The sequence below is a fragment of the Terrapene carolina genome, unplaced genomic scaffold (genome assembly GCF_002925995.2).
Source record: "Terrapene carolina triunguis isolate 2854851 unplaced genomic scaffold, T_m_triunguis-2.0 Scaffold310, whole genome shotgun sequence".
Taxonomy (NCBI): Eukaryota; Metazoa; Chordata; order Testudines; family Emydidae; genus Terrapene; species Terrapene triunguis.
The window spans coordinates 5,161,373-5,184,168 of record NW_020664661.1 but is presented as its reverse complement, the minus strand read 5'-3'; the positions used below and the strand labels follow the sequence as shown (position 1 = coordinate 5,184,168).

At 47.4% G+C, this 22,796-nt stretch overlaps 1 protein-coding gene across 1 annotated transcript in view; it reads right to left on the bottom strand.

Annotated features, from left to right (window-relative positions):
* Positions 1–15,405, bottom strand: part of PIK3AP1 (phosphoinositide-3-kinase adaptor protein 1) — a 73,679-nt gene extending 58,274 nt beyond the window's left edge. Inside the window, exons 1-2 of the mRNA XM_024218759.3 lie at positions 15,241–15,405; positions 7,436–7,852 (exon numbers count right to left, since the gene is read on the bottom strand). Coding sequence (XP_024074527.2) covers positions 7,436–7,852; positions 15,241–15,253 — 430 coding nt within the window. The 5' untranslated portion in view covers positions 15,254–15,405. The remainder of the gene's footprint in view (positions 1–7,435; positions 7,853–15,240) is intronic.
* Positions 15,406–22,796: the final 7,391 nt, after the last annotated feature.

The window sequence follows — 22,796 nt, the reverse complement described above, 5'->3', positions numbered from 1 at the left end:
GGGGTGTGGAGAGGGATTGGGGCAGTCAGGGGACAGGGAGCAGGGGGAGGGTTGGATGGGTCAGGGGTTCTGGGGGTGGCCTGTCAGGGGGCAGGGGTGTGGAGAGGGATTGGGGCAGTCAGGGGACAGGGAGGGTTAGATGGGTTGGAGGTTCGGGGGGGGGGCAGTCAGGGAACAGGCAGCGGTTGGATAGGCGTGGGAGTCCCGGGGATCTGGCGGGGGCAGGGGTGTGGATAGGAGTCAGAACAGTCAGGGGACAGGTAGGGTGGGGGGGTCTCAGGAGGGGGCAGTTGGGGACAAAGATAAGGGAGGCTTAGATAAGGGGTGGGGTCCCGGGGGGTGATTAGGGGCAGGGGTCCCGGGAAGGGGCGATCAGGGGACAAGGAGCAGGGAGGGTTGGATGGGTTGGGGGTTCTGTGGGGGGCAGTCGGGGGGCGGGAATTGGGAGGGAGTGGCTAGGGGGCGGGGCTACACACACACACACCCCCGGAGTGTCCTCTTTTTTGAAAGTTCAAATATGGTAACCCTAGCATGGATGCATTCCTCTGGAATGGTGGCTAAAGCATGAAGGGACATACGAATGTTTAGCATATCTGGCATGTAAATACCTTGCAACGCCAGCTACAGAAGTGCCATGCAAACACCTGTTCTCACTTTCAGGTGACATTATAAGTAAGAAGCAGGCAGCATTATCCCCCATAAATGTAAACAAACTTGTTTGTCTTGGCGGTTGGCTGAACAAGAAGTAGGACTGAGTGGACTTGTAGGCTCTAAAGTTTTACATTGTTTTATTTTTGAATGCAGGTTTTTTTTGTACATAATTCTACATTTGCAAATATTGTAATCAAAAATAATAATATAAAGTGAGCACTGCCCACTTTGTATTCTGTGTTGTAATAGAAATCAATATATTTGAAAATATAGAAAAACATCCAAAAATATTTAATAAATTTCAATCGGTATTCTATTGCTTAACAGTGCGATTAATCGCGATTAATTTTTTTTTAGTTAATCGCATGAGTTAACTGCGATTAATTGACAGCCCTAATAAAAATATAAGCACTTTGAAACTTTGGCAATGTGCTGAGTAGAAACCAATCCATTTGGATAAGCAAGACCAGTTGCTCTGAAGTTTCATTCATAGTTTCACCCACCCAGCAAAAAAGAACCAGGAAGGCCATGCACTTCCTCACTGTCCTTCCTGCACATGACATGGTTTATGTGGTTTCTGCTACTTTATTTCCCACCCACAACTAAATCGAGCCATTTATAGCACATCAGCCTGTTTCCTGTAATTTAAGTCTGATGAGGCCTTTAGCTCATGGGAAGCTTGTAAACTAGTCTACTCTTCAGGTTTGTGATCATAAGAAGGTAAGCGAACCCAGTACTGAGTAAGACAGATTGTCAGTGCTATTTCATAGCCTGCTAGGATTAAAAGTTTCATAGCCCGTTTTCCCACAGCTTTCAAATGGCACAAATTCATTTCTGGCCCTGGTAGTCCAATATGTGATTCCTTAAAGGCTTTCACTAGTCCCTTAAATGATCAGTGATTCCTGCTGTGGTCCACGACTAAACACAGCATGTACCAGATCTTGGAACAGTTTAACTTTCAGTTAATTCACTAGCTTTCTGAACCATGGTTCAAGTTCTTCGCCTTCAAGTTTCTGCAGAACTCCTGCCCAATCTGCATCTCTGCTCATTTCCTCCTGCTCACCAACTCCTCTCCAGCCTTCCTCCTAGCCTCCTCGTATTTCTCCCACACTCCTTTTGTCCGTGCAAGACTTCCTTGGAAACACCCAGCAGCCACCCTAACCTACATTCTCTTGGAAGAGTACTTTGTGTGGTGTCTCAGCACAGATCTCCCCAGATACCTGCACTACATCTCAGTTCCACTCCTCCTCCACGTCTGAAGTGTATTGATGGAGAACTTTAATTCATTTTTAAGCAACTTTGGGCAGAGTCCCTATTCCAAGCAAGAAGCCACTAAACCCCTGGCTGCAGTTGACTTTCCCAGGTTTTGACCTCTGAGCTTTCACTTGGCTTACTGAAAGTTTTGTGAAATGAGCTAATCAGTAGGTGTTGTGGGGATCAGAGCTTTGAAAGTAACTGGAACACTCCATATCTCCTTTAGTTAATGTTTGTCAGTACTGAGGAGCCATACCATTCTAACTACACACATCACCTTGCTCCCACCAGCCTCTGCAAGCATGCGTCATTAGACACAGGCAGCGTTGTTGTAGCCATGTTGGTTCCAGGATATTAGACAGACAAGGTAGGTGAGGTAATATTTTTATTGGACCAATTGCTGTTGGAGAGAGAGACAAGCTTCTGAGTTTACACAGACCAGAAGAAGAGCTCTGTGTAAGCTCAAAAGCTTCTCTCTCTTCAATATGAGCAGTGCACAGTTTACCATCAGTAAGGCAAAACAAGAGTTTCTCCTTTTCTGACTTTCAACAGAACTAGCAGAGCAGTTAAAGTAGCTCACGGCCTGTGATGATACAGGTGGTAGTCTGCAGCACTGTTCAAACGGAATCACATTCTGACAGCTGCACTTGAAGCAATACTGCAGTCCCCAAAACACAACATGAACATGCTGACAGCCCTTCTTACCCTAGCACAATGTTTCTCAACAACTGGTCCATGGACCGGCGCCGGTCCCTGAAATCTCCCGGACACACATGGAAGGCAGCAAGCCAGTCCCTGGTATCGAAAAGGTAGAGAAAAACTGCCCTAGAGCCGACAGATAGTTTGCTGCCAGTTACTTGTCATTGTGAGGCTCATTATTATATGTGCCAATCAATCCCTCACGAATTTTCAGTTAACAGACAGTTCAAGCTTTCCCTAATTACTCTGCCATGGTTTTAGTTTTTCATTTTATGCTGATGCTGCCATTGCAGTGCTGTGAGCATGTGCAGGTGTGTCAGAGACATGGGTACATTTCTAGTGCACCCATAACTATAGCAATAGCACCTACAGGCCTCAACCAACATCAGAGCCCATTCTTCTAGGGCAAACCGCGAGTCCCTGCCCTGAAAAGCTTTCAATTTGAATAGAAGACAGGGTAGGGAAAGAGACACAACAGCAGTAAAAAATTGTAGGCCATGGCACGGAATGGTTAAGTGACCTACTCAGGATCATACAGGAAGCATGTTGCAGAGACTGGAGTCAAACCCAGTTCTTCTAAGGCCCAGCCAATGCCTTAACCACAAGGCCACCCTTTCTGCTAGGCAGTGTGGCATCTAGCACTAGGGGGCATGGACTATGTATCTACCCCATGTTTCGCTTGGGAAGATGTCAGTTCTCAAAATGCACTTTAAGTCAATTACCTAAGAATTGACTTCACCTAAACCTCATGGCGGATTCTATTGTGACACTGTAGAATCAATTGAAAGGCAGTTCACCATTTCACCCAAAGAGGAACTATGTACTATTGTACACCTGGGGATCTCTTCCCTTTTGAAATAAACATTAGAGCAGCTGGTCTCCTGGTAATTCACAGACTTTACATGAGATAAACATTTCTTGCCCTGAAACAAGCACACCTTGGACAGATTTACAATTCGTACTATCAGGCTGACAGGAACCCTGTCTTGAGTCCTTTAGAACTGTTTCCCACCATGCACCCCCAACAGCCCCAAACTCCATCACGCAAGTTAGAACTCAGTGGAGTAGGGTTTCTGTAACTCTAACGTTAAAATGAACCCAGTAAAGCCAGCGTAGCAGATACTATACTGCTTTGAGAAAACTAGGAGAGACTCCCTGAGGAGAGCTATATAAATAAAATACTCGATAGTTAAAACTATCTTTTCTTCTGACAAAATATTTAGCAAAGGTAGAATAAAGCCAAGTGGTGGTATATGCATTTGAGTTCAAGTAAGGCAACTAAAAAAAGTATGGACCATTTTGATTATGTAAAAAAGTCAGTTAAAACATGATCTGCCTTAAAAATCATCATTAAATTGTACTAAAGGCTGCAGGCAAGTATCAGTGATTTCAGTACGTTTGCCTGTCACATTGAAAGGTAATCTATGGAGCAAGAATTAAGGTTGAACTTGAAAAAGTCAGACTCCTAGTATTTTACCAACAAGAAATGTACTTGTATAGCAGTTGCTACTTTATGGTCATACACCCCCACAAAGAGTTGTACAAGTTCCCCATTAGATAGTGCAGAATACAGAAAGGAATCCTTTACTTCATCATAGAGGCTGGTCCTGAAAGGTGTCAAGGGCATTTGGCATTTCCCAGCAGGTTCTCGGCACCTTGCAAGATCATCCCCAATTCCCTGTGCCAGCCAGGTATCCAACTAATTAGATAGAGCTAGCATGTCTCCACATGTGTCCTGTGTGTGCCCAGATGATTACACTAGAGTGCTTGCATGGAGAGCGAGAGTTAGGGTAGTGAGACTCCCGCGTTGTACGAGACAAGGCCGTTGGCACACACTTTCAATACTCTGCATGCACTGAGGTTGGTGTCTCTGGGACACAGTTCCAGTGGGTGAGTCCCTTCTTTGGTGAACCATAACCTGAATGGTTTCCAGCAAACAGGGGTATTTAAAACCTTCTCCACAAAGTTAAAATCTGTAATTTGCACTTGATTGACTCAAGCGTCTTTAACCTTAATTCCACCTTGATTGCTAGTGAGCATTCCCTGGGGTTTTTATAGCTGCTATAATGTGAGACCAAGGAGTGCGGAAGAGGCTGTGGGTTTCCCTCTTCCTCAGGGCTGCAGGAGGGCAGCCTCACTAGAGCACACTTCCTATGCTCCTGGTGATGGGAGCCTGTCTCCCAATGACCTTGGGAGGCACATGGGAGTAGGGCTCCACCGGGGTGAGCGGATCCGCCCCAACCCACTCAGCACATTTGCTTCTCCCCATCCCCACATCCCTCTTTGCACCCACAGCCCACACTTCCCCTTATCACCCTCGCCCCAAGCCTAGGGTCCTTATGCCCCACTCCCAAGACTTAATGCCTGGCTACTGTCCAAAGTGAGACAACTCCAGGGTGTGAGGAGGAGAAGGCAGATGCCTCAGATGAGGATGTTGGCCTCCTGTTCTCCCTTTGGGTGTCTCCATCTATATGCTGTATGTCCAAGGGGATTAAAAAAGAGCGCTTGCATGGTCCTGCTTTGAGCAGGGGGTTGGACTAGATGATCTTCTGAGGTCTCTTCCAACCCTAATCTTCTATGATTTGACAAGAGGGAGTCCCACTGCTAAGAATCACAGGTTTGTCTGCTACAGAAGCCACCTCTTCCCCGGTCACCTTGCCACTCCCTCAAAATGCTGGGTCAAAGGGTCGGGGGAAGAATGAGGAGAACTGGGCACTTGGAAGGAAGAAGAGATAAGTAGGAGTAGCTCCTTCCCCTTCCTGTTTGCTTCTGTACCATTGCAGGACAGGAGAAACTCCAGCAAGTCTTTGGAGAGCTATTGTAATTAGGCCTTGTAATTACAGGCCTTGTAATTAATATTGTCCCCTTCACCCCCCCATAAACATTCCGCCCCATCAGTCAGGTTGCACCTTGAGCTCAATCTCTGCGTAACAGAATCTAGAGGCTCCTGCCTGCCCCCATTCAGAGGTCATTGTTCTCCAGCTCTGACATGCTAATGTAAGATTGCTGGAGCTAATAATCTGTACCGACAGTCCAAAACCCACAGAGATAGTGACTTTGGAAATCAATTTCATCAGCTAAATATTGGTGCTGCACTCAGCCAGGGGAAGGCGCTACACTAAATTCTGTCTCCTGCTTTTCCTTGATGCAGAATGGCAAAACAATTGGTAACGTCTCTAATTTCAGGGTGCAATAATTTAGCTGCCTTTGACCCCATTCACATCAAGTTTAGAAAAACAACTTCTACCTTGGCCCCATATCTAGCCTATCAATTTTGAATCCAAAGTGATTTCTGTGGATTTCAACAGAGGGTCCAAAACTGGGCTAGTGTGTGCACTCCACTGTGGCCTGAGCAGTGGTCTGAGGAACGCAGTCTGTGACTATGGCTTTAGCTATGGTTATACCTGTGTAAAGATGACTTACTGGTATAGTTACTCTCCTTGCTGTATGGGAACAGTTATACCAGTGTAAGATACCTGTACACTAGTATCACTGTCTACACTAGGAGGTTGTACTGCTTGAATTATAACTTTAACCACTATAATCAAAGAGACAGAACTTTTTAGTGTAGATAAGCCCTACGATCCTATGATGTGCCAATGACGCTCAACAGCCATGGAGATTACTGGGAGAGAAGGGTGCTTAGCACCTTGTAACACTGGGCCTGAGTTAGCCACCATGTGGCACTGTCCTTGACTTTAGGCCGTAGTCTGACCACAAAAGCCCACAACAGTTTCTATGATTTGGGTCCATAAAAACTTGTTCAGGGCTCTCTCCTATCAAGATCCCCAGAGTTTGGGGAAGTTTAGACCTAGTCAGAACTTTGTGGCTCAGGCCTCTCTAGTTTAGAGTCCATTACCACTTCTGCACTTAAAGAATCTCTAGCTCTTGTGAACTGAAAGGGGGGTTGGTCATTTCAGACTGCTTGGCTCAACATAGTGCCAGAGGCATCAAGGTGCTATTTTGAACTGCTATGACTATGCTAAATACACCTGCAGTGGATTTGTAGCAAGTGCTGGTGTCTTCTCTATTGCCCAGATTTTCCAATGCTGTTGCACCTATGATTTAAAGGAGAGTACTGGACAATATACTGTAGAGCAGGGGTGCCCAACCTACAGCCCACGGGCCATCTCATAAGGCCCCTGGCCTGCTTCAACACAATATACTAACGGACAATTCATTAACTTTTTGTTGGCACGTTTACATCATTTTAGTTTACATAAGTGTGTAAACAGACAACACTGTACACAGAAACAACCTATCTAAATACATACAAAAAAAGCTGAACTTAAAATATAAATCAATACAGGTGACTTTACATCTTATTAAAATATATAGAATCTGTTTGGCCCACAAAAGATCGTACTTAGGTTTATGTGGCCCTCCTATGTAATACGGTTGGGCACCACTGCTGTAGAGGACAATCATACATTGGCTCCTATATGGGGGACAAGCTAACCTAGCAGTGCAGCCTCCTATTTTTTATGAGCCTGGGTCAGTATCACTGCAGTGAAGAATGGACAGAGCTCTGAAGACATGCTAGCTTCCCAAACATTCGACAGCACATCCCATTACACAGGCAACCCTCAAGTATTAATAGCTAACATGCCATCCAAATTCCCAAATGCTTTGCAGCTTGTTGACATGGAGCTGGTGGGTGGGGTGGAGGAAAATGGGTCTGGAGAGCTCCCGAATTTCCAGAGGATTATAGGCCAGACTTTATTTTTATATTTCAGAAGAATATGTGAACAGCTCCAAAGAGGGATCAGTAATAACATGCACCCTTCCTTCCCCCGACCAAAGAGCCATGAATCCCAGCCTGCCACCTTACCTTCTGAAATAGCCTTCTTGACTGTTGCAATGTAGGCATCTGGCTCATCATCATAGGTGAGCTCTTTCCACTGGGCCCAGTCCTTGAAAAACCCTAAATAGTCATCACAATCCTCCACTCCGCAGAACAGCTTGACCACTTTGTGCGGGGGCCTCAAAGCTTCCTGCAGGCTCCCAAGGACGTCAGGGAGGTAAAAGTTCTGCACCAGCTCGGTAGACAGCAACACGATGATGCATCGGCTGCTGCTGAATCGGTCGAACTCCTCCCAGGGAATGGCAGCCCCGTACTCCACTTCGTAGCTCAGAACCCACTGCTTTCGGACTTGCCGGCACGAGAAGAAGAGGTTCTGAAGGTACTGACACCATTCACTGGCATCCCTGGCGTACACAATCAGCACGTCGCATCCCCCAGGGGCTCCTGTGCAGATGCAAGGTGAAAGCAGAGAGAAGTATTAAGCTCTGCAGACAGAATCTTACCTCAGTTTTGGAGCAGAGAAGCAAATTCTCGTGTCTTCTAATTTGTGAAACAAGCAGAACCTGATGGGACATTAGGAGAGCAGATGCAGAGAGAATGAACAAGTGGCATTTGCATTCACAGAACAGCTGTAAGGATAGCTAAACTTGTACTTGCATTTCCTGTTCTAAAATCCGAGTAGTAGCTCTTCCATTCTCTCGAGCCACCCTTGCAGGGGAGAGGGGGATTTCCGGCCCTGTTTTGAGTGAGACAAGTCACAGGTGGAAATTTTCAGATGGGGGGGGGGGGGGGGAGGGGGGGGGGGGGAGTTAAAGAGTCTAATGGGGAAAAAAAGTCCCCCTAGGGTGAAAACTGAATTCAAATTGATGACAGGGACTTTGCAGATTTGTAAGTGTGTCCTATAAGTTAAATGCTCAGGAGAAGGAGTCGGCGCTAAATATAGCACACCTAGAAAAAGAAACATCTTTATTTAGACAAGGTGCCTCAAGACTTACGGGAAGCTACCATGGTCTTCATGGGGGTCAGGCGTTTGCTCGCTTCTTAGCGCCATGCAAACTGCCTGGGCGGCATGTGCGTGTGTGTAGCTGAAATGAGTCAGCTCAGTCCCCCAGAGCCTACAGTATGGAGCCACAACAGCAACCCCATAGTTCAGGCTTCAGATCCTCTCCTCTGCAAGCCCAGTTTTGACCTCCTCTCCTTTAACTTCCACGAAGGAAGCTTTTTGCCTGAAGTTTAGCAGATTGTGCTTGGAGAGAAGGAATCAACATAGCAAACACTAAAACTCAGCCTTCTGGCAGCACCAAAGCATCTGTCAGTATTACAGCCAGAGCCTCCTATTCCAGGAGAGCCCATGCCTCTCCACTATTTGTTTCATACTCATGCTCTAGAATATAAGCACTTCTGGCTGTGAGGAAAGCCTTGAAGGGTGAGCCAAAGTGAACTGATGCAGTGTTATATCCCCATGTCTAAAGAGATCCTTAAAGTATGAACTTCCCCATTCACCAAAATGGGGCATTGACTCTAAAACCTGAAGATTACAGTTCAGTTTTCATTGTTAATTTCAGTGCCGTTCATTTTAGCTGGATGTTTCTCCTAATCTGCCTTTCCTATGCTCCCAACCTGCCTCTCAATGTGTCCAAACCCCCAGTGCACCCAACCCCATCAGGAAAAAATAAAAAAGCTTTTATAAGAGAAATAGGTGTCAATCTCTGGTTTAGTATAGCAAAACTTCTGGTAATCTGGGGACAGCGTAAGTGTGGATTTATCAAGACAGGTGACTGCACAAGTTAAATGTCCATATTTAATTCATTAATATCAAATCAAAATTAAGCAGCCTCAAAAGATTCCATTACGCTGCTGAACCCAGGAGCCTTGCAAGAGAAATTAGGTTCAGTTAGCCAAAGTATCCAGGGCCTTCATTGTGGCTTGTGCAGAGGGCTGAATTAAGGCAGACAAGTGCCTGGGTCGGTGGGTCCCAGTCATGCAATGACAGACAAACCATTATTTTTCTTCTAAATTGAAGCTGATTCTAACCCTTATGGCTGAGAAATGAGGCATGACAGTGTTACCCAAGTGTACCAGTGCAGTGATGGTTTCCTTAGTCTGCAGACAGGCTCTAGCAGTGGCCAAAGCAGCAGCTATTAGACTCCAACAATTAATGGATCATGCCCCAGCTACAATGAAGCCAGAGTTATAAATGAACTACTAGGACAGCTGTATTTCTCTGGGAAGATGCAGATCCCAAAGCTCAGCCCAAAGCATATGAGAACTGGGGACATTCTTAGTTGATAGGATCTAACTTTGGAACAAACTCCCAGATGAGCAAAACCGGAATCTGACTGTCTTTAGGAAACACTGCAAAACCTTCCTGTGAATTTTAAGTTGTGTAAGCATTTTGAGGCCGCACCAGTGCAAGGACACAAGGGAACAGGGTGCCTCCTTCCTCTAGCACTTTGTGCACAAGATGCAGCCATAATTTGATAGCCAGTACATCCAGGCTACTAGCTCTATTAGTACCATTTACCTCTACAGAGGGGGCATAGCCAGAGCCCTGTGACCACTGCACTGTGGTGAGCAGCTATGCAGGGAGGCACATGACACCTGTTGGTGAGTACATGTCAACTGTGCCCTCCACAGCCATAATTCTCCTAGCCAGCCTCTCTTTCCCCCTAACAGACCTGTGCTAGGGTAACGAATGTATGGATTCCACAACCGCTCCACCTCTGAACCAAGGCTGCAAAACGTTAGCTTGTTTAGAGCCAGTGGGATGGAGGTGTTGAACATGTGAGTGTTGGTCCACAGAGAAACAGAACCAAGGAAATCCCCTCGTGTTATAATCAAATGCTCTAACACTCTGTTTATACAGATATGCTTAAGTCTGAGAGTCAGGAGTTTTGACTATTTTAAAGAAAACTAAACCTCAAGCAGTCTAGAAATAGTCAGTTAAGACGTCAGCAGCAACCATGCCTACTCTTTACTCACTTCCCCTTCTTGCCAGTGGGAGAACACAGAACTTACTACACTGGATCCGACCTGTGTCGGTTTGGCCCAGTACCTGATTCTGAAGCATCAAGCACATAAGAACATAAGAACAGCCACACTGGGTCAGACCAAAGGTCCATCTAGCCCAGTATCCTGTCTTCTGACAGTGCCCCAGAGGGAATGAACAGAACAGGTAATCATCAAGTGATCCATTCCTTGTCGCTCATTCCCAGCTTCTGGCAAACAGAGGTTAGGGACACCATCCTTGCCCATCTTGGCTAATAGCCATTGAAAAGCACCAGCCAGTGCCAGAGAAAAGTGCAAGGAATGGGAAGTTATGGCATAACCTGATCATAAGGTGAGTGTCTTCCTAACACGCCCAACGTCTGTTAAAGTAAATGCTCAAGGAATATAAACCCTCATGCTTCCAGGCACACGGCAACAATTATCAGCTGTGCCTGAATAAGGAAATCCACAGTTACAGATCTACCTCTTTTCTCCTAGTAAGTTCCTATCCTCAGTTATATGTGTTGGCAGTGAGTTCCATAGGTTAGTTTGCATGATGTAAAAAGAGAGTAGACAGTAAATATTTGTAATTCTCATTTTGCACAAACTCATTTCCTTACCTTAGATTATGATAAAATTAAAGAACTTTGAAGTCTTGTTTATGCTTCTGGTACTGTTTAATTTCTGCATTGCTCAACTTAGAGAACGAAAGGCTGTTTTCTTTTACTTTATAACAAGACACTCTGATGGCTCCAACCCATGTTCAGCAGCATTGCAATCACTGCAGGAGCATATTAGTTTTCTAAGATTATTTTCATTTCATGGAAAGATGTCCACGTGTCAAAGGCTGCTTTGCACCAAATTTGAGCTGAAGTTACCCCCTTTAATGTCTACCCTGTAAAACAAGCTGCATTGCAACATCATTCCATTTTGCATGATAAGATTATAAATTAGCCTGAAAGCGCCTACTGAGATTGGAGACCCATTGTATTAGGCACTGTGCAGAGGCAGAATATGTCTACACTACAAATGAAGGTGTGATTGAAACGTGCGTACGCATACCCCCACTAGCTTTAATCTAGCTGGCATGGATAAGAGTGGTAGTGAGGACGTGGCAGCACGGGCGAACTGCCTCTGTTCAAGCCGACCGGGGACTCTAGGTATGTATACAGTGTCCGTACCAGGGTCCGTGCTGCTGCGTCTTAATTGCTATTGTTACCCGTGCTGGCTAGATCAAAGCTGGCATGGGTATGCCGACCCCTGCTCCAATCACACCTTCGTTTGGAGTATAGACATAGAGTCACTGCCTCAAGGAGCTCAGTCTAAACAAAGGCTAGGAGAGGGAACTCCTCAAATTCACCCATGCTATAAGTTGACTAATTTCAGTGGAGCTAGAGCAATGGCTGCATTTGGCCCATCATATGTACTATCAGTCGATGACGTGCTCTGGGATCTGTCTGGATGGAAAGCATAAATAAAACCATTATATTTTCCAGGGAATCAAATATTGGTATTTGATAGAGGATCCAATTTTCCTCCTGTTGAAGAGAATAGCCAGTGACTTCAAGTGAAGCCACAGCATATATTATATAAAGACTACATTAATATGAATAGGTCTGAATCCTTCAGAGTGATAGCATTTCCAAGAGATGCTGACTACCCTCATCTCCCAGTGAGTCAATGGGAATTAAGGTGCTCAGCACCTCCCAGGCCTATTGGGTTTAAGTTATACAGGAATCCTTCATGCATGCAAGTTATACAGGAATCCTAAGCATGCATTCTCTAGCTGAACTGTGTAACAAAGCAACAACCTAATCGCCTCAATAATTATTAACTAACATGTTATCAAAGGCTCCCAGGTTTACTGCACCCGGAAACCAGCACTTTATTTAAAGTGTCACAAGCAAAATAAGGGGAAATAGCTGAAAAAATAACCAGATAAAAACCTTGTGAGCAAGATCATCTCTCAGTGATAAGAACACAAGATTTGCATTAGATAGTGTGTGATCCTAACGCAGTTCTGCTTGCCACTTAGAACAAGATTTTGTTTAATGAAGAGAAAGTAATTTTTGGTATCTGCCTGCCTGTCCCTTGAGACCTCAGTCTGAATTATTTTTACATCACAAGGAGACATGCATCAGTGAAACGCTAAAGTTGCTTCACACCATTAAGATGGCACGTTTTTTCCCCTTTTAGAGAAAGAGAAAAAGCGCAAACACGTAATTTCCCCTGCAAATGCAATAAGGGGAACTTGCACATTCAGTGCCAGCAATGAAGGCTTACACAACAAAGACCAGATCCTGTTCCCATTGGAGTCAAAGGCCCTAAGCCAATGACATTAAATTTTAGCCATGGACTTCTTACCGAGAGAGATATCCGTTTTTTTCTACCACAGCCTATGATAGGTTATAGGCTACCTTGAGCTGTTTGGTGCAGAGGATCATGACAGACAAGGCAGCCACGTGGATGGGAGTAGAGTGGCATATAATGGGCACTGAAAGCTTATCAAGAAACCATGGAAGACCCTGCCATGTGGCTGGGCACTGTGGGAGACAAAGCAAGGGGATGGATGTGTTGCCTGGGTGATTTTCCACTTTGAAGTATGCCCAGACGTTAGGAGCGTTGAGTCAGCACTATGCACCTCTCCTCTCCCCACCAGCCATATTCAGAGTGGGATGCAGCAGGGTGAATATTGCTTCTGCTAGCAAAAATTGCATAGCCCCATGACATCAGCCTGAGGGAAGCAGGCTGCCATGGAGGAGCCCAGGGAGCTTTGTGAAGGCCTGGGCCATCTATGAGTGTTGCAAGATAGATCCTGAGGACCCCCCATGGATTATGGGGTGGAACCCTCCTGCCCAATTCCACAGGGAAGAACGGGATGTGCCCCCAACACACTGCACTCCCCCATGTAATGCTGTGGAGGAAACAAACACTGCACCATGGGTACCATTCCATCTTACCCATATCAATATGAATTAACTCATTCTGGGTGATACACATTAACCCCGCGTAGGCCCTAGGGTATGTCTACACTGCAGTCAGAGTCAGGATAGGCATGCTCACACAGCACTAGCTTTAATCTAGCTAGCACAGCTAAAATAGCAGGTCTGGCAGAACAGGCTTCAGAGCAACCTGTAGAAGCTTGCCTGGAACCCTGGGTAAGTACTCACATTGCTAGCCCCTGCTGGGGTCCATACTGCCATGTCTGAGTGCAATTTTTAGCAGTGCTAGCAAGATTAAAGCTAGTACAGGTCTGCCTACCTGCACTGCAGCCTCTAACTTCAGCATAGCTATAGCCTAAGGGTAGGTCTTCACTGCAGGTTCTCTACACTCAATTGTAACCACAGACCCAGGCTTGTGGACTTGATGTTTCACATTGAATGTAAATCTGGGCTTACAATTGCCGGGCTTGAGCCTCACAGCCATGCTAACGCATCCATGCTGCACTACATGGATGTTTCAGGGCTGTGGCTTGAGCTGCATCCACACTACAAAATAACAGGACTTGGACATGAGTCTGAGCAGGACTCGGGCTCTGACCCACCCCCTAGCAGGGTCCTTGGACCCAGGTCCTGAGTGCCAGCCGACCCGAGTCAGACTGATTTGTATGTGGATGAAAAGGGAGCTTGGGCTCAAACCTGAGTAAGAGTCTGGGTTTAGTGTGCAGTGTAGACATGCTCGAAAAGGCCGGGGAAGAGGAGGCAGGATTACAGTGACCTAGCTAATAACCTGCACTTATCTTGCTGTGCAAACTTTTTGGAAGTGAAGACGTAGCCTGAGAAAGAGTTACAGTTAGGTTTCTTCCCCAAGGCAATATCCAATAGGTGCTGTTCCTAGCGGTGCCCCACATGAATTGCTCCTTCCATTCCTTCCCTTTGGATAGCATTAACTGTGGCATGCAATGAGACTGCTTAACATAAGCATGGCTATACTGGGTCAGACCAATGGTCTATCTAGCCTCGTGGCACATGCCAGATGCTTCCGAGAGCATGAACAGAACAAGGCAATTTCAATCCGTCCCCTGTCACCCAGTCCCAGCTTCTGGCAGTCAGAGTATTAGGGGCACCCAGAGCATGGGGTTGCATCCCTGACCGTGTTGGCTAACAGCCACTGATGGACCTATCCTCCGTGAACTTATCTCATTCTTTCTTGAACCCAGTTATAGTTTTGACCTTCACAGCATCCCAGGTGTCGAGTCCCACGGTCAATCCACAGAGGTCGGGGGGCAACTAGACAATAGGCAAGGGCTGAGTGCTAGCCATTGGACCTTTTGGGTGCAGAGATGGAGTTCACTCACCCTGCATGACCTAACTCATGGCCTCGGACTCCAACAGCATTGCCAGCTGGGTCCTGTGGCCAGGGGGCCCACTTTGAAGAGCACTGGTGGCCAGGGGCCATCAGCTCACCCCAGGCGGGGAAGAGCCATGGGATGAAGCAGCCACTGGCACTGGCTTGCAAGCAGCAGTTCCCTGGGGCACAGAGGCTGGCCGGAAGGCAGCAGGTGCAGCGGCCAGTCTGGGCACAGCCAGCTATTCTCTAGAGACTGGGATGCCCAGCGCTCACACAAGGGTCTCACCGCGGGGAACCTACACAGCCATCGCCCCCCGCTTTCCCGCTAGCGGGCACGTGGGGGGCGACGGTCTTAGAAAGCCCGGGCAGTGACAGGCGGCTCCCTCTGCGCAGCGAGCGCCCCCGAGCGGGGGGCAGGGAAGGCCGCGGACGCGGGGGGGCGAGAGGCGAGCGCGCCCGGGGAGGGACCCCGGCATGGTCCGGGCTGGGGGCGCGGCGCCCGGTGGGGCTCTGCGGGGATCCGAGCCGCAGGGGTGGCCGTGCGGGGAACCTACCTGGGCTGGCCATGATCCGGGGGTTGGGCGCCTTCACATCCCCGGCAGCGGCTCCTGGCCGGGGCGCTGGGGAGCTGCGGCCGCGGGACAGGACACTGGCTGCAGCCGGCAGCCGAGTGGGAATTTCCTCCTCTGGCCACTTCCGCCGCGAGTCAGCGCCGGGGGCTGCCGCCCTCCCCTCGCTGCACCCGCCCCGCCTTGGCCGAGGCCGGCTGCAGCCGCGGTCCCCTCCGGGGCAGAACCGCCTGGGCGCCGGCTCCTTCCCTGCGAGCGCGGCCGCTGCGCTCTGCGCCTACACTGCAGAGCGCCACTACCGGCTCCTCTCCCGGCCCACCCCCCTAACGCTCCCACCCCCAGCCAGCCACGCTCCACTCGCTGCCTCAGTGCCCCGCTCCCAGCCCCGTCCGGCCCCCTGCGCACTCCCTGCAGGCAGGGCCGCCGATCCTCCCTGCCTCCCTCCGCAGCACGGAGCCTCAAACTGCCCCTGGCGAACCAACAGACCAGGGCCTGGCACTACCCTGGTATCGCAGCCGGGCTGGGCCCCCAGGGCTCCCTTCCTGACTTCCCCAAAGTGGGCAGATCCCAGCCTTTGCCATCAGCGATGTTCCTGAGACCTTGTCTGTACAGTGAGGGGAACCAAGGCGACTCAGCTGGTTTAAATTCCCACCCTAGGTGGTGCAGTTCTCATCTGTGTGGGCACTTATTTCACACAGGGGGCCCTCTTCCGAAAACGGGTGCCCACGCATACTTGAAATGAAACAGCCTAAACCTAAAGCAAGATGCATCCCTTTAATTAAAGGTGGCACTTTAAGCCAGTTTAGTTAAACCAGCACACGCCCCTGTTCAGATCCTCTTGTTCTGGGTTAAGAGTGGCTTATTCTGCTTTTGTTTGAATTAATCTCTATTTCACTTTGACCAAGGCTATATCTACCATACATCTCTGCCAGTATAGCCCTACCATGTAGGCACACATACACCAACAGAAGAGGGAATTCAGTGGGTCTAGGAACACCACCTCCCAGAACAGTGTGAGCTATGGCAACAAGCAGAATCCTCTTATGCCAGCCCAGCTGCACTACACTGGGGGTTTTGTCAGCTAGGTCACAGAGGGGAGTGGATTTGGGTTTGATTTTTTTCAACCCTCTGACCAACAAGTTTTAAGTGTAGATAGGGCCTTAATTTTAGTCAATAAGGGGTCTGTTCAAACAAAACCAATATAAGCCACTCTTTGCCCAAAATAAGAGGGTTCGTACAGCGGTCTGCACTGGTTTAACTAAGCTGGTTTAAATCACCCCTTTATTTTAACTAGTAAGACTTAGGTAGACAAACCCCAGTACTCATCCCTTTCCTTGTGATGCTGTGCCTGGAAGAGCAGCAGTGGCATTGCGTGTGTACAGAAAGTTTTGCTTTGGATTTTATTTCCAACGGAAGCACTGATTCCCCCATCTGACCAGATTCTCAGAGCATAGGTGCTAGAACTAGTGGTGCAGGGGGTGCTGCACCCCCTGGCTTGAAATGGTTTCCATTATATCCAAGGTTTACAGTTTGCTTTAATGGTTCTCAGCACCCCCACTATACAAATTGTTCCAGCGCCCTGTCTCAGAGTGACCCCTGTCATGTGGCTAATGAGGGATAGGGTCACAGGTGTGGATGGGAAGGTTTTGGCAGCTGAAAGGAAGGTGGGAATATAAATAGGGCACACGTTTCTCTGCAAATAAGGAGAGTTCTCACTCACCGGCCTACAGGTTTGCCTCAGGAGAGGATGAATGCCTTGAATATTCAGGCTCACTATGGCTGTATGGGGAAAGTAAGGGTAGGAAGTCAGCAAGCAGCAGGCCTGCTTGTGGGGATAGAGGGGAATTTGTCCTTCAGATGCACGTGCACTTGGCCTGTCTACCAATGTCATCATTTCAGCCAGCAGAAGTTTACAAAGAGCAGTGACCCCAAGACAAGGCCGGAAATAACAGGACAGCCACATCAGACCCGTGATTAACAGTAAACAGCTCAAAGCCACTGCACATACTCATTCACACTAGGCCTGAATTTGACTTAGTATCTGACTAAATGGCCCCTGGTCTTTTAAACAGACACAAGACTCTCCTTCCCTTCCAGTCCTAAACTCTTGTGCAGTACTGCACCATCGGTCCCGTTTCAGCTCCACAGTGGCTGCATTTCAGAAGCAGATTTAGAAGCTGACAGAAGTCACTTCCAGTTTGTAAAGCCCCTTAGGATGAAAGACACCTAGCCCTCCAGGGTGGAACTCTACCAGGGAGGGATTATGCTAGCAATTAATTAGGTGCCCAGTGTTATATGTTTTTGTTCCAAATGAATAATCCTGGCCCAAGGAAGACCAAATAGTGAGCAGTTTGTACATGAACACTACGACATTCACTCCCCTACCCTCGCACAATTCACAGCTAAATTCTTGAGTACGCATTTGCTCACCTCATATTCTGCATGGGAACCACAGACCTCTATGCCTTTCAGTCCCGTGCAGTGCACCATGTTCCTTTCTAGCGGTAAGAGCTCCCTCATGTGTTGACAGGTGGTAGTTCATTAACAGAACTGGCCGCTCATTTAAGCCAACAAACATCACTCTCCTCACCTTTCTTTTCTGGACACTAAACATCTAACCCTGTTCTTCATGGGCAATCAGGGGAATCAGGAAGTGCATGGAATTAGCAATTCCTACGTGTCTGCTTGCCCAGGAGATGTTTGGCTCTAGGAGAAGAAGTTCAGCAAGCAGGGAAAGCAAACTTTGCCCCACAACTGGAGAGTTAAAGAGGACCCATCCCAAGATCTTAGTCACCTGCTCCAGAAGGAATTCTTGGATTCCCGCATTCCTATTGCTACCGTGCTCCCATTAACTGTCGGTTATTACCCTTTGCATAAAGTACATCTGCCTCAGTTCCACCATTTCCTCACTTATAAATTACTTGACCCAAATCTGCCTCCTTACTCACTTGTCTCCATGAAGAATCAGCCAGTCCCACACTAGAAGACTCCTTGGAAACACAACTGCTTTAATGTTGCTCAGTCTTGACTAACTCTGGCCACTCCTGATCTCCCCCTTTTAAGAAGGGGAGGCCTTTCCTCCTCTGTGATTTGCATGCACTGCAACCAAAAGCCAATCGGAAAGGAAAGGAATGTGACCTGGGTATGTGTGGAATCCAAGTGAGCTAAAGGCCATGAAAGTGGAATTAAAGAAGGGCCATTGAATCCTACTCACCAGCTGACGGTGTTTAGTAAGCTGGTATTCCCCGCACTTTCTGGGGAAGTGCATCACAGTTATTGCCTCCATCTCTATACCGCCTTAACTCAGTACTCTAAGCTGGTGCTAACCATAATGCTGGATTACGATCTCTCTTCCTACCACCTCTGCAAGACTGCTTTCTGTCATTACAGTGTCAGCACTCTGTCAGTTGCCTCTTGCCTTTCGCCACTGCTTTCTCTATAGCCCAGCTCTCCAATCCCTAGTATGTAGAATCCTGCCAGCCACCTTATTGCACATAAAGAGAGGTGATCCCATGACACTCAAATTTCAGTATTCCAGGATCTTGAGTCAAGATTCCCTCCTCCTTTTTTAAAAATGCTCAGATTTGTTGCAAGCCAGCCTCAGAAGTTCTATTCCACTCATCTCACACTGACCTCTCTCCCTTCTCATAATCCTGCTGCTGCTAAGAAAGGTCTCTCCTGGTATCTCCATTTTGATCAACAGCTCTTTTCCAGTCTGAGAAGGAGCCATTCCTTCTCCCTTGCCTATGCCTCCTTTGTTTTGGGTCTTTCTTGAACTCCATCAATGACACTGAGCAATAGTTTGGCCTGAGATACTAAAATAAAGTCTCATTGAAAGCCATTGGCTCTCTCACTTCAGAGATGTTAAAGGCTCCACAGAGTCAATCAGTACCATTTACTAATACTGATGTCAACCTCATGGGTAGAAGGGATATGAGTAGAGTTGGTCAAAGTTTCCGATGGAATAATCCTGTTGGAAAATGCAGTTTTGTCTAAACTGAAATGTTTCAAGGGAATGAGTCAGTTGACAAGAGTTGACTGGAAAATAGCAACAAGTCATCTTTGTTGTATTAAAATATTGGATATTATATTTAACATTTTATATTATGCATTGGCATTACTGAAACAAAGCATTTTTACCTTATCAAAACATCTGATAGTCCTAAACTGAATTTTTTTTTTTGGAATTTGTTCCCTGGGACATTTCAGCTTTTTGTTTCAATTTGGAACAAAAAATAAAAAATGTTGGAATCTTTTATGGAACAGAAATTCTCTTTTCCTACCAACTCTAGTTACAGGTTCCCCCAATGGCCAAGAAACTGGTACTAGAAAAAAAGAGGACTTGCACATGTGCTGCGTAATATGGACACACCAGTAATGTCTAAGCAGAGTTAAGGTTGCAACTAAGGTTCTAATGAAAAGTAAATTTACCACCCCACTCTCCAGCAACATATTTAACTTTAATGTGGGAGATTAACTCCTAGTGGCAAGTAGTTTTGCTCTGGAAACAGAGCAAGTAGTGTCCGATAAAGAATTAAGTGACTTGAAATTGGTAAGCATCTAACATTTTCCCATGTGGGATAGATTAAATCTTTACTTTGAGTCACAAGCTTCCACAATGACCTTGCATACAGGATAGTCCAAGATGAATGAGCAGCAGTGAAGTAGTTTGGGTTGACATTTAGAAGCTAGGATTCAGAGTTAACTTACTATTAAGACCAATGTAGCAGTTTACACCTCAGCCGTTATTTCAGACTGTCCTTCTACAGACTCAGGAGACAGGACTGCATTACGGTTGCATTCAGAAGAGTTTCTTTGCTGAACATCATCAAGGTTCTTTCTTTGGGTATGTCTACACTACGGGATTAATCCGAATTTATATAATTCGAATTTGGAAAACAGATTGTATAAAGTCGAATGTATGCAGCCACACTAAGCACATTAATTCGGCAGTGTGCGTCCATGTACCGGGGCTAGCGTCGATTTCTGGAGCGTTGCACTGTGGGTAGCTATCCCATAGCTATCCCATAGTTCCCGCAGTCTCCTCCGCCCATTGGAATTCTGGGTTGAGATCCCAATGCCTGATGGGGCCAAAAACATTGTCGCGGGTGGTTCTGGGTATATCCTCCCCCCTCTCCAGGAAGCAACGGCAGACAACCATTTCGCGCCTTTTTCCTGGGTGAACAGTGCAGACGCCATACCACGGCAAGCATGGAGCCTGTTCAGCTCAAGACAGCAGTCATGAACATTGTAAATACCTCGCGCCTTATTGTGCAGTTTATGCTGAACAAGAACCTGGAAAACCAGGCGGCGAGGAGCAGGCTACAGCAGCGCGGCGACGAGAGTGATGAGGATATAGACATGGAATTCTATCGAACCGCGGGACCCGGTGCTTTGGAGATCATGCTGTTAATGGGGCAGGTTATAGCCGTGGAACGCCGATTCTGGGCCTGGGAAACAAGCACAGACTGGTGGGACCGCATAGTGTTGCAGGTGTGGGACGATTCCCAGTGGCTGCGAAACTTTCGCATGCGTAAGGGCACTTTCTTGGAACTTTGTGACTTGCTTTCCCCTGGCCTGAAGCGCCAGAATACCAAGATGAGAGCAGCCCTCACAGTTGAGAAGCGAGTGGCAATAGCCGTGTGGAAGCTTGCAATGCCAGACAGCTACCAGTCAGTCGGGAATCAATTTGGAGTGGGCAAATCTACTGTGGGGGCTGCTGTGATGCAAGTAGCCAAAGCAATCACTGAAGTACTGCTACAAAAGCTAGTGACTCTGGGAGATGTTCAGGTCATAGTGGATGGCTTTGCTGCAATGGGATTCCCTAACTGTGGTGGGGCGATAGATGGAACCCACATCCCTATCTTGGCACCGGAGCACCAGGGTACCCAGTACATAAACCGCAAGGGGTACTTTTCAATGGTGCTGCAAGCACTTGCGGATCACAAGGGACGTTTCACCAACATCAACGCGGGTTGGCCGGGAAGGGTTCACGATGCTCGCATCTTCAGGAACACTACTCTGTTTAAAGGGCTGCAGCAAGGGACTTACTTCCCGGACCAGAAAATGACCGTTGGGGATGTTGAAATGCCAATAGTTATTCTTGGAGACCCAGCCTACCCCTACATGAAGCCATACACAGGACAGGAGTCAGGAGCTGTTTAACTACAGGCTGAGCAAGTGCAGAATGGTGGTAGAATGTGCATTTGGCCGTTTAAAAGGTCGCTGGCGATCGCTACTGACTCGCTCTGACCTCAGCCAAAGAAATCTCCTCATTGTTATTTCTGCTTGCTGTGTGCTCCACAATCTCTGTGAAAGTAAGGGGGAGACCTTTATGGCAGGGTGGGAGGCTGAGGCAAATCGCCTGGCTGCTGATTACGCGCAGCCAGACACCAGGGCAATTAGAAGAGCACACCAGGAAGCGCTGTGCATCAGAGAAGCTTTGAAAACCAGTTTCATGACTGGCCAGGCTACAGTGTGAAATTTCTGTTTGTTTCTCCCTTCATGAAAACCAGCCCCCTTTATTGACTCATTCATTCTCTGTAAGCAACCCACCCTCCCCGTTCCCCCAGCTTTCTTTCAAAGGAAATAAAGTCACTATCGTTTAAAAATCATGTATTCTTTATTAAGTGATTATAAACATAGGGAGAGAACCAAGAAGGTAATCTGGGTGAGGTTTGGGAGGAGGAGAGGAGGGAAGTAAAAGGCCACTGAACAAATTCAATATAATGACCGCCTTTTGGTTGGGCTGTCCACTGGGGTGGAGTGGGAGGGTGCACGGAGCCTCCCCCCCCCCCGCGTTCTTACACGTCTGGATGAGGAGGATATGGAACATGGTGAGGGGGGAGGGAGGTTATACAGCGGCTGCAGCGGCACTCTGTCATCCTGCTGCCGTTCCTGAAGCTCCACCAGACGCCGGAGCATGTCCGTTTGCTCACGCAGCAGCCCCAGCGTTGCAGCCTGCCACCTCTCATTTCGAGCGTCCGTCAAGACCTCACGTTCACTGGCATCTTTCCTAAATTTAGATACGGTGTCCTGTATCTTTCCTGTACTTTGATACCACGTCTTTCCACTCATTGAAATGAGCTCTTTCATTGCGGGTGGATTCCATTATTTCTGTGAACATGTCGTCTCGCGTCCTCTTTCTATGCCGCCTTATCTGAGATAGCCTTCGGGACGGAGGAGGGAGGCTTGAAAAATTTGCAGCTGCTGGAGGGAGGGTTGAAAAAAAGGAGAGAAGTTTTTAAAATGATACATTTTACAGAACAATGCTTATACTCTTTCATGGTGAAAAACACTATTCACATTACATAGCACATGTGATTTCAGTACAAGGTCGCATTTTCCATCTTAATATTGAGTGCCTGTGGCTTTGGTGTTAGAGATCACAGACGCAGGTCCGGGCAACAGAATTCAGCTTGCAGGCAGCCATGGTAAGCCATTGTCTTTCGGCTTCTGCGCCCTCCTTTCCCACATACCAAGCAAAGCCTGTTGACTGCTGCGGTTTTCCTGTTAACCTTCAGCAGCAGAAAACAAACTAA